Source organism: Telmatherina bonti (genome assembly GCF_933228915.1).
Source record: "Telmatherina bonti genome assembly, chromosome: 10".
In the NCBI taxonomy this organism is placed as follows: Eukaryota; Metazoa; Chordata; class Actinopteri; order Atheriniformes; family Telmatherinidae; genus Telmatherina; species Telmatherina bonti.
The window spans coordinates 6632084-6644540 of NC_136628.1; the positions used below are offsets into that span (position 1 = coordinate 6632084).

Sequence of the window (12457 nt, forward strand, 5' to 3'; positions counted from 1 at the left end):
GGTTCACGTCTAGATTCAGGTTTAGGTTCACGTCTAGGTTCAGGTTTAGGTTCACGTCTAGGTTCAGGTTTAGGTTCACGTCTAGGTTCAGGTCTAGGTTCAGGTCCAGATTCAGGTTTAGATTCCCGTCTAGGTTCAGGTCTAGGTTCAGGGTTCAGGTCTAGGTTCAGGTCTAGGTTCAGGGTTCACGTCTAGGTTCAGGTCTAGGTTGGGTAACATTATGTGTCCAAGAATGAGGTCCGCTGACGACCTGAAAATACTGAATGAGCAGGTTGCCACGTGACAGCCTGGGTTCAGACTGAAAGAGGGGTTCAGGGAACAGGACACCCCATTCAGACCTGAACCCCGGGTCTGACTCCCCACATTCAGACCAGACCTGAACCCCACCGAGTCTGACTCCCCACATTCAGACCAGACCTGAACCCCACCGAGTCTGACTCCCAACATTCAGACCAGACCTGAACCCCACCGAGTCTGACTCCCAACATTCAGACCAGACCTGAACCCCACCGAGTCCGACTCCCAACATTCAGACCAGACCTGAACCCCACCGAGTCTGACTCCCAACATTCAGACCAGACCTGAACCCCACCGAGTCCGACTCCCAACATTCAGACCAGACCTGAACCCCACCGAGTCCGACTCCCAACATTCAGACCAGACCTGAACCCCACCGAGTCTGACTCCCAACATTCAGACCAGACCTGAACCCCACCGAGTCCGACTCCCAACATTCAGACCAGACCTGAACCACACCGACTCCGACTCCCCGCATTCAGACCAGACCTGAACCCCACCGAGTCCGACTCCCAACATTCAGACCAGACCTGAACCCCACCGAGTCCGACTCTCCACATTCAGACCAGACCTGAACCCCACCGAGTCCGACTCTCCACATTCAGACCAGACCTGAACCCCACCGAGTCCGACTCCCAACATTCAGACCAGACCTGAACCCCACCGAGTCCGACTCCCCACATTCAGACCAGACCTGAACCCCACCGAGTCAGACTCCCCACATTCAGACCAGAGCTGAACCCCACCGAGTCCGACTCCCAACATTCAGACCAGACCTGAACCCCACCGAGTCCGACTCTCCACATTCAGACCAGACCTGAACCCCACCGAGTCCGACTCCCCACATTCAGACCAGACCTGAACCACACCGACTCCGACTCCCCACATTCAGACCAGACCTGAACCCCACCGAGTCCGACTCCCAACATTCAGACCAGACCTGAACCCCACCGAGTCCGACTCCCCACATTCAGACCAGACCTGAACCCCACCGAGTCCGACTCTCCACATTCAGACCAGACCTGAACCCCACCGAGTCCAACTCCCCACATTCAGACCAGACCTGAACCCCACCGAGTCCGACTCCCAACATTCAGACCAGACCTGAACCCCACCGAGTCCGACTCTCCTCATTCAGACCAGACCTGAACCCCACCGAGTCCGACTCCCCACATTCAGACCAGACCTGAACCCCACCGAGTCCGACTCCCCACATTCAGACCAGACCTGAACCCCACCGAGTCTGACTCCCCACATTCAGACCAGACCTGAACCCCAGGTCTGACTACCAGTCATCACTGGGCTGAAGATGTGATGTTGCAGAAACGTGAGATGATTCTCCAGAGAACGTTGCTGTAATCAAAGCTGTAGGAGGTCCAGTCACAATGGTCTGACCTTTCCGTTCCTTGGACTGGGAGTGTACTGGGAGTGTACTGGGACTGTACTGGGAGTGGACTGGGACTGTACTGGGACTTTACTGGAACTGGACTGGGAATGTACTGGGACTGTACTGGGACTTTACTGGAACTGTACTGGGACTGGACTGGGACTGTACTGGGACTTTACTGGGACTGGACTGGGACTGTACTGGGAATGTACTGGGACTGGACTGGGACTGGACTGGGAATGTACTGGGAATGGACTGGGACTGGACTGGGACTGGACTGGGACTGTACTTGGACTTTACTGGAACTGTACTGGGACTGGACTGGGACTGTACTGGGACTGGACTGGGACTGGACTGGGAATGGACTGGGACTGTACTGGGACTGTACTGGGACTGTACTGGGAATGGACTGGGACTGGACTGGGAATGGACTGGGACTGGACTGGGACTGGACTGGGAATGGACTGGGACTGTACTTGGACTTTACTGGAACTGTACTGGGACTGGACTGGGAATGGACTGGGAATGGACTGGGACTGGACTGGGAATGGACTGGGACTGTACTTGGACTTTACTGGAACTGTACTGGGAATGGACTGGGACTGGACTGGGAATGGACTGGGACTGTACTTGGACTTTACTGGAACTGTACTGGGACTGTACTGGGACTGGACTGGGAATGGACTGGGAATGGACTGGGACTGTACTGGGACTGGACTGGGACTGGACTGGGACTGGACTGGGAATGGACTGGGAATGGACTGGGACTGGACTGGGACTGGACTGGGACTGGACTGGGAATGGACTGGGACTGGACTGGGACTGGACTGGGAATGGACTGGGACTGTACTTGGACTTTACTGGAACTGGACTGGGACTGGACTGGGACTGGACTGGGAATGGACTGGGACTGGACTGGGAATGGACTGGGACTGTACTTGGACTTTACTGGAACTGTACTGGGACTGGACTGGGACTGTACTGGGACTGGACTGGGAATGGACTGGGAATGGACTGGGACTGTACTGGGACTGGACTGGGACTGTATTTACTTTATAATCATGAAGGGAATTTTGAATGTTTCTTCAGATCATATGAAGGATTGATCTGCAGACTAAGGAGCCTCCTTCCTTCTGGTTTCAGGGTCGGGAGCGGTCCTCGCCCGACCACCGGCGCTACTCCATGCTGGACCCGTCAGTTCTGGACTCCGAGGTGAACCGCCTCCGCCAGCGGCTGCTCAGCACCGAGGACGCCCTGAGGAACGCTTTGGAGCACAACCAGCAGGTGGACCAGCTGGTCCAGGCTTTACACCGGCGTCCAGATAAAAGCCCGGTAAATGAAAGGGAGGAGAAAGAAACTTCTGCTAATTAAGATGGAAATGATAATTCAGGAAGGTGTTGAGGTGGAAGAAATGATTATGTAACAGGGACCGCATGGTGGAAGGCCAGCAGGCCTCCTTATTTATCACAATCTCCCCAGACCTCCTCGGTTTAATCTTTGTTTTAAAAGCTTTAAATATTTAATCAGAAGTGCAGTCATTAGTGATTCTGTAGGGAGAAACTGGATTTTAACACATGCTGGATGTCGGAGCACCTGGCAGCTGTTTAGCTTAGCTTAGCACCGAAGCCCAGAGGAGACGCGCGGATCTTTTATCTCCTCACCAAACATTTAACACGTCAAACACCCAGGAGTTAAAGAAATTCACAATAAAAGAAAGAAAATTCTAAACTTAAGCTTCAGCTTTTGAAAAACTTAGTCATGCATTAAACTTTGATTTGTCTGAGCACGTTTCCCTGGTTGGTTTCATTACAACATACCTATGAACGGTTCACCATCTGATGGATCCACCAGCCTCCTTTAGCTCTACATTTGCATGTTCGCAGCAACGGCATCCTCAGCTCTCCTACAACCGTCCGCTGACATCCATCCTGTCATTTCTCTGCTTATTTTGACAAATATATTTTTCTATTTAAGCGTGACTAGTATAATATATTTTCACATTCTGCACGACACGCGTCCAGCGCCGCCCTGTCTGGACCTCTTTGCCACCCCACATAAAATGTTTGTGCTGCTGTTTCCTGTTTCAGTCTTTCTGCTGAGCTAAGACAACCAGCTGCTGGACTAGACCCCGAACGTGGACCACATCGGTCCAGTTCTGAGGTCTTTCCACTGGCTGTCAGTCCGCCAGAGGAGGAAGTTCTGTTGCTGGTCTATGAAGCCCTGCAGGGTTTAGGACCCAGTGTGAACCTACTAGACCCTTCAGGTCGTCTTGATCCGGTCTTTTAGCAGTTCCTGGAGTCAGAAGCAGACATGGAGAAGCTGCATTCAGCTTCTGTGCTCCACATGTCTGGAACAAACTCCCAGAAAAGCTCAGATCAGCTGGAACATCCAGTAAAAGACTGTTCTCACTGCACCGTCTCTTTTGAGCTGACTTTTTATTTATCATGTTTTAATCGTTTTTAGCTCTGATGTTATTTTTCCTTTCTTTTTAGTTTTTAATTTGAAATTATGCTTCTTGTGTTTTACTGTTTCAAATCTTGGTGGTTATACGATGAATCAACTTGCCTTGCTGGCTGTAAGTGTGTGAATAAAGCTGATCTGGCCAATCACAGGTGTGCATTGAGGATTTGTGTCTTTTTCAGGTGCACGGTGCAAACTCCGCTAACGGGATCCATCACCAGGAGTTAGACAGCCCTCAGCATGTTGGTATTCTCTCCTTCCTCTCTTCTGCCATTGCTTTCACATTATTGTTGTTTATATTTCTTTCTTGTTTTGTTTTGACAGGAGCAGCACTGATGTGAGCGGAACCAGCGAGACGGGGCGGCGGACATGACCCGGACTCATCTGGGACATGCAGACACAGTTTTCTGAACCTTTACGGACGCCTGACCAACATTTCCGTTTACACTAAATACCAAAACAGCAAAATCTCCATGTGAAGTGAATTTATTGTTGCAGAAGCTCCTATTAGCCAATCAGATCGCTTAAACTACAGTGAAGAAAGGACAAGCAGAGGTTTTACCCGTACAGCTGCTGAAAACACCCAGCGCAGCAGCTTTAATGCTTTACAGGAGGGAAAAAGTCTGAATCTACGAGTTCCCGGGAGGAAATCTGAACTCTGATCTGGAAAGCAAACAGCTGATGGATGAAAACATGAAGAACTGAAGGACTGGGTCTGACTTGCTTTCTTTGTTTTATTTATTACTTTGTCTTGGCTCATCTGCTTTGTAATAATCCCTTGTACTGTAGGTGAGCAGTCTCAGCACTCAGAGCAACGGCTGAACAATGACTTCTTTAGCGAGTCTCGCTGGATGAAGTCTGGATGTCTGAGAATTGCTGTGAGACTTACTCCACTTGTCCTGCCTTGGTTTCACACTCCCGCTGCTGCGCACAAACATTCATTTTTTTCTCCAAACGCAATCTGTTTGTGTCGTCTGAAACAAGTCGGGGGGGATGAAACATGTTTTAGTTAGCATGAGTTTTTTTTTTTTTAAAGTCTTCTCCCAATACATGCACCAGAAGCCGTCCAAAAACTACTTTTACAAACTCTAACTTCTTCCTGATGGTGCCTATTTTCTGCATCATGTTTAAAATGAGAAAATAAATTAAGTATCTTCACATCTACAAGGGCTGCATGTCTAACCTTGGTCTCTACAGAAGCTGAGGCATGTTAGGTTACTGCAGAAGAGTTACAGTCAAGATACGATGATGATGATGATGGTGATGATGGACTCCTCTGTCAAAGGTCAGACCCAACATTCACCATAGAAACACCACGAGGGTCCAGAAAGACGTGTGTAATTGGACGAGTGAATACTTCAGTATAAAACCTCCTTTATCTCCATGGAAACTAGCAGGAATCTTCATCTCCATGGAAACCAGCAGGACCTTCATGATTCATGTCAAACAAAAGCAGAGTCACAGGAGACGCGTTAGCAGAGTTTTTAGAGCTGGAAGAAAACTTTCCACCTCCAAACAGCGACAGTAAGACATATGTGTTTCAGGCTGTGAGTTTCTGTCCCACAGCGACGAGACAGACGTCCCTAGCAACCAGCAGAGTCCCTAGCAACCAGCAGAGTCTCTGCAACCAGCAGAGTCTCTGCCTTCATACGACGCCTTGTTTGTGTGGAGACATGATCAGAAGCTCTGAAGTGGACTGATGTCTTCATGTTTTCTGCTTGCGGTTTGAACTGTGTTTGCTCTGGATGCCACTGCTCGGTGGAGCCTTTTAGCTGAGTTCCTCCCCGTCATTTCGCTGTGCTACCTGTTAACATCGCTGCTTCCTGATGGGCAGAGATCATGAAGAGGTTAAGCACTGTATCGTTGTTTGGTCTGTAAATTCAGCCTATAAGAAAAAAGATGGAGGAAAGCAGCTGAAAGATACAAAACCATGTAAACTTAATTCCCTCCTGAGTGAATTGTAGAATAAAGGCTGGACTGGTTGCGTGCATGTATTGGTAGAGAACCATGTTTGAAAGCGGTTATTAAACTGGCGATCTACTCCCTCTCTGCGCATGTGCAGAAGGAGAAAACGATGTGTTCCTGGACTGATGGCGATGATTTAACCACCACTTCCCTCTGCAGCTGTTTCCCACAAAGCCGTGGTTTGTGGATGGGACTGAGACTGATGGGAATTCAGCCTTTTTCTTCCCTATCAGGAGACATCTTCCTCTCATTATTTTATTTACTGTGTACTTGTATCAGCGCAGACTCCCTCCATACAGTAGTATTAATTAACAACACGTGAGCCCCTTTTTTCATGTTTGGAAATGCCCCTGACCCTTTCATATGGCGAATAAAGGGCTGTGACAGAAGCTGAAACCCAAACAACAGATGTGGGATGTTAACACTCATCCGTGCCCTGATTAACAACACGTGGCTTTCTTTTGTATTTATACTGTTTAAGTCTTCCAAATATTGATTTATCCATTCGTCAGCTGAACCTAAAGTCTGTTTGTAGGTTGCTTTTGCTTTATTGCAGATGTTGCAGTGAGGGGGTTGAGTGGTGAGTAGCAAGTTCAGAGCCGAGTCTCCAAAGCAAAGCATGCAGGACAGGCACGGTCAGCTCAGATGAAGCCTAAATTTTCCATTGGATATTACTGTAAATGGCCTTTTCAGCTGGAGGGTTCCCACCCTTTGGATTATTGCTGCAATGGTTTTGGAGATTGAGTCATTAAATATTAACAACGTGGCCAAAAGCTGGTGGTGTGTTTACTCTACACGTGTTTTTTGGTTGTTTATTTTTCATGAATACATTAAAAATGGGTTAAATGAATAAAATATAAAACTTAAATGCATTTGTTGGGCTACGGTCAAAAATGCAGTAATCTCAAGATGATTTATGGAGACTTCATGTCAGGAAAGGGAGGCTGGATAAAGGTTGTGACCTTTATACCATCATTACAAAGTGATAAAAAAACACAGAAACAAACACATTTACAGTATATACATTAGGAGTGGAAAAATCGAATAAAAAAATCGAACACTGGGATTTTTTGCTTCACAATTTTAAAATAGATTTTTTTTTTTTTTGTTTGAAAAAACTTTTTTTTTTTTCAAATAAATCAAAATAACCATCATATAATTTTCGTCATTTTTATTGTTTTTATTGATCTTTTAACTTGTCTTCTTCTTGGGCAGCAGAATGATGGTCTGGATACTGCTTTGTTTTTTCCTACTTGAAATCAAGAAAAATGACGAGCAAAAAAAGTTTTGTACATTTTTTTTTTTTTTTATCAACAAAAATCTGCAAAATCAAAGAATCATGAGAATCACAATTTATATTGAATCAGCAGCCAAAAAAATCAGAATTGAATCGTGACAAAAGCATGTCGTCACAGTACTAATATTTTTATACAGTAGACCAGGGAGGACCTCCCTCCCATCGCCCCCCCACCCAGCCTAGGCTGAAGCCATGTTTCTGACCTCAGGTGATGCATTCTGAGTCCTTTGATAAAACCAACAATGAACATAGTCTTTTTTTTTTTACAGCATCATATGATTTTAGATATATTAAAGAAGTGCTGCACCTTCACTCGGTCACTGACCTCACAGAACATGGACCATGTTGACACGCACAAGGCGATGCAGACCAAGCCGAGTTTTTGTTTTTGCTTTCCAACTAAGAAAATGTTTTACACTAAGCGTGTCCAGTTCTGGTCCTCATGGGCTGCCGTCCTGCAGGTTTTCCATGTATCCCTGCTCCTACGTGGCTGACTCAGATCAATCGGTCATTGTGCAGAAATTTAATGTGTGTCTAGGCGTGTTGGAGCAGGGATACATGGAAAACCTGCAAGACGACGGCCCCGTTTTAAAAAGTTGCTTAGCTTTGATCATTCCATGATCCTGATCAGACTCCGAGGCCTGGTTTCAAAAGTTTCCTTTTTCGCAGGGAACATAAGAACTAAACATCCAAATAATAATAATGAATAATTAATAAATAATAATGATATTCACCATTTATAACCATGTCAGTGTTATCACAAGGTCTGCGTCCCGGTATGTGTTGGGGGACAGAAGACAAGCATCAGACTCTGTTCAGCAGGATTTGAAGTTTTTACCGTAAAAAGTCTCAGAAACTGAATTAATATGTCGTGCAGCAGATACACCTGAACTCGTCTGTGTGGAACAGTCACACACGCTCGGCACAGTCACAACCTCGTGGGCCCCTGTGCTGTCTGGGGACCCACGTTAGGTGTGGAGGGTAGGAGCAAGGGGTGTCAGGGACCACTAAGTCTGAATTTAATCAGGCGGGTTGGTTCCTGCTTACTCTCTTACTTTCATTTGAACTTTTGTTAAACATGTTTTCTGAATATTCAGAAATGAACGTCGCAAGTTCATTTGTTTGATGGTGTTTATTTAATTTCCTTAAATCCTTACGCATCTGGATTTGATAAATAGTTGCTTTATTTCTTTGTTTTACAATTCTTATTGCTCTTTTTTTTTTTTTAGAAATGATAAATTAGATGTTTGTTCTGTAGATGTTTTACTTTCACACGGTATGCCACATAAAATAGAAGTATAAAGGTACAGCACAGGGTTTATACATATTTTGGGTTCATGAAACATTTAACTTTTTAGAATATGGCAAATGATTTTGATATTTTACCTTTTATATCACTTGCATGCAGCTTCCAACGTAATTCATTAGGTAAATTCACACCTTCAAATGTAATTTCCATTACTTTTTGTTTCTATATGTCAAGGTTGTGGTGGAGGTGAGGACCAAAATCCAGGACCTGGAGCCAGGAATGCAGAATGAAGATTTTAATAGCGTAACTCTGACTGAACTGAAGGGAAGCGAACACAATGATCCAGTAATGATGAACTGAAACAGAGGCTATAAATACAGACAAGGACAGAACAAAACACAGGTGAAATGAATCAGCTAATTGAGTCCAGGTGAAAACTATGAACGGGAACAAAGGCTACAGAAGAAACATGACACAACACTACAAAACAACAGGAAACTAGAACTAAAGACCCACGATAAACACAAAACATATTGTGTGTTTCTCACTGATTGTCAAGGCTGAACAATTTCCAACTATTATGTATTTAGTTCTACTTAATTGAGTGTCATTTTTGACAAAGCACACCACATTGGTTTATTTCCACAGAGCAAGACTTCAAGACACAAACATGTTGCTGGTTTCAGACATTCAACTGTATCAGAGTTCATTTCCGTTTTCAAAACATTAAATTTGAAGTATGCAGTTACAGATTTTCCATGTAATTTTACAGTAAGCATATAAATTTGGCATTTATTGTTGTAATCTTGTTTTTCTGTGGATTTCAAAATGCAGGAAAATTGTAATATTACAGTTTTTACAGTGCATACAGAGTTCGTCTAAACCGTGTAGCTCATTTACCCATCTGAGACCAATATTCCTTGTTACATTGTGCTGTCGGCCAGAAGAGGAGGTCATAAATCCATCATGTGGAAAAGAAATCGCAACTCTGGACAGAACCGGGTCCTTCAATGTCTCCACCAAGATGTTTAATATCTTCTGTCAGTCTGTGGTGGAGAGTTCAGTCTACTTTGCAGCATGTTTTGGGGCATCAGAACCAGAATCAGAGGCTTGAAGAAACTGAACATGATGTACAAATCTTCACATCCTCCACACAACAGAGAGAGTAAACAACGTGTACAGTCAGAGGCTTCTTCATGTTCCCTGTGAAGTAGCAATTTTTTTCTTAGAAAGCTCTAGTGAGAGATTACAATTTTCCCTTTGAGTTGATAAAGTATTTTTAATTTCATTTTATTAATATTTCACATTTCTGTTACATTTATATATGAAAATAAACCAGGATTAAAGTGGATTATGTACATAAATAATGCATGAAATCACTATAAATGCCATGTTACGTGTCTTTCCATGAACTTTACCCTACATCAGAACAGCCATGAGCTATTTTTGGCAATAAGTGCAGCCATGGCATGACTTCCACAAGAACCATGTAGCTGCCAAATGTCCACTTTGGATAGATGTGACAGTCCCTAATCCTAAAAATAATATTGGGACAACTATCTCACCAAACCACCTTCATGCAGTGTGTGAATGTTTTTGTGTTTGTTTCTTTAAGCAGAACTGAGTGTAAAGTTGCAGCCAAGTCTCCAAACCCTGATTTAAACCATATAAAATCTATTTCCTACAGAATACAGTCTGTTCTGTGTAAATGTGGAACCCCGGTGGTTTTTCCAGAGGTTCTCCGTTAATCCTGCATGTAAACTGCAGCCAATGGATGCTGGTGTTGAGTGGGGCTGGGATTAGCAGGAGGCGAATGAGTTTCAATTTTACTGGATTACAGAACAAAGAAAGGGGAAAGGGACACCCTGCTCTGATAGGGAAAAACAGGAATAAACTCAGAAAAGAACACACAAATCATAGATAATAACACGCAGGATCGCAGTCAGCGTTGAGATGATCCGGATTACGATGTTTTAGCAGGCGGCGCGGCGACATTGTGGATGGGAATTGTGAGCGTTTCTGATGGATTAAAACGGGGAATAAACCTATTCCGGGATTGACAGCAGCAACAAGGCTATTTAATCGCTAATTAAGGTGAGATTTTTGCCACTGCCGTTTATATTTCTGAGCATTTTTGTTTTGTGTTTTACTAGAAGGGACATTTTTAGGGAACTCTACATTTAGAAATTACAGATTATAACCTGGTTTCTCGACTAGGGGAGGGAGATGAAAGGAAAGCGCTCGCGCTAGCTAGCAGGAGAGCTAACGCAGCGCAGCTAACGGGCTACAGCTAGCTGCTAGCCACTCAGCTAGTTTAGCCTTATGCTAACGAGTTACAGCTAGCCAGTCCGCTTGCTTAGCCTTATGCTAACGAGTTACAGCTAGCCAGTCAGCTAGCCTCATGCTAACGAGTTACTGCTAGCTAGTCAGTTTATGCTAACAAGCTACAACTAGCAGCTAGCTTAGCCTTATGCTAACGAGTTACAACTAGCCAGTCAGTTGAGCTTAGCCTAATGCTAACGAGTTACAACTAGCCAGTCAGCTAGCTTAGCCTTATGCTAACGATTTACAGCTAGCCTAGCCTTATGCTAACGAGTTACAGCTAGCCAGTCAGCTAGCTCAGCCTTATTATGCTACCGTTAGCTAATTAGCGACTATTTCACTGTTATTTCCAAGCTAAGTATCACTAAATGTTGTTGTTAGTTTACAGTTGTCTGAGTAACCTGGCGAGTGAAGTGTTAGCCTGTAATTTTGACAGGTATACAGCTCTCTGTGTGCTTTTGGGAAATCATCCCCATTATATCGCAGTGACTGATCAGAAGGTTACCCAGTTTACTACAAAGCCAGCTGGCTTAAATACCCAGCGAAAAACAAAACTGTGCTTTTAAACTGAGCCAAACACTGAGGTGAAAGCAGTCTGTTACCAGCAAATTCATCACCGTCGTGTAATACAGTGTTTTGCTGCAATAAACTTGGAACAAAGCATGAATTTCTAATTCTTACATCTGTCTGGAAAAGTGACAGGAATGGCGATGTGACCGTGAAAAGCTGAAGATATTCTTGTTGGATTATTAAACTGTCTCAAACTTAGACAGTGTCAACACAAAGTATTGTTCCAGTGATCGTTTAGTCATATATTATTAAAAACATTTTTTTCTTTCTTCATATTTAGGTCTCAGCTGCCAGGCTGCAGTTTGTTTTTCCACATAAATGACTGGTGTAAAACTTTGCCAGTACAACCAGCGTGTAAAAGGTTTTTAACTGGGATAGGACTGTGTCAGGAAGGGGTACACACCAGAAAAGATGGACAAAGGTATAGAGTTAAGGAAATTACAACTAAACTGGCAATCTAATGTAAATATTTCAATGCAGCTTTGTGTAAATTCACAGCAAAGTGGTGCTTTTAGACACCATCACATTAAGCCAGTTCATTGTGATCCCATGAAAAAAAAAAAATCCATATTTGTCTCATTTGCAATTACTGTGCTCATAAAAATAATTACCTAGCTAAGGGAATTTTGATCACAAGAACAAGTTTTATCAGTGTTTCCTCAGCATCATTGGCGGTTTAACGTTACACAGTCGTTACATCTGATAGTTTTATAGCTCTTGCATCGTTTTCATAAGCATAAAGCGTCTGCGCAGAGAAATATGATCACCCATACAGGCAGTTGGCAAGGGGATGCTGCATAATGATTAAGAAAATGGTGTCGTTGATGCAGAACAATGTATGGAAATACTTTACATGCAGCATTCACCTTGGCACCTGGGGTTTACCCAGGTTACTGTTAGGTTACACTAA

The 12457-nt window shown here is 44.3% G+C and overlaps 2 protein-coding genes across 3 annotated transcripts in view; both read left to right on the forward strand.

Annotated features, from left to right (window-relative positions):
• The window catches only part of clip2 (CAP-GLY domain containing linker protein 2), a 62141-nt gene extending 55272 nt beyond the window's left edge, over positions 1-6869 (forward strand). The window contains exons 14-16 of the mRNA XM_079248010.1: positions 2828-3016; positions 4327-4386; positions 4469-6869. Of these exons, the coding sequence (XP_079104136.1) occupies positions 2828-3016; positions 4327-4386; positions 4469-4480 (261 nt within the window). The 3' untranslated portion in view covers positions 4481-6869. The remainder of the gene's footprint in view (positions 1-2827; positions 3017-4326; positions 4387-4468) is intronic.
• Positions 6870-10512: 3643 nt separating this feature from the next.
• The window catches only part of gtf2ird1 (GTF2I repeat domain containing 1), a 56963-nt gene continuing 55018 nt past the window's right edge, over positions 10513-12457 (forward strand). For both annotated transcript variants that reach the window (XM_079248128.1, XM_079248129.1), the window contains exon 1: positions 10513-10749. The gene's annotated coding sequence lies outside the window, so the exon portion shown is untranslated. The remainder of the gene's footprint in view (positions 10750-12457) is intronic.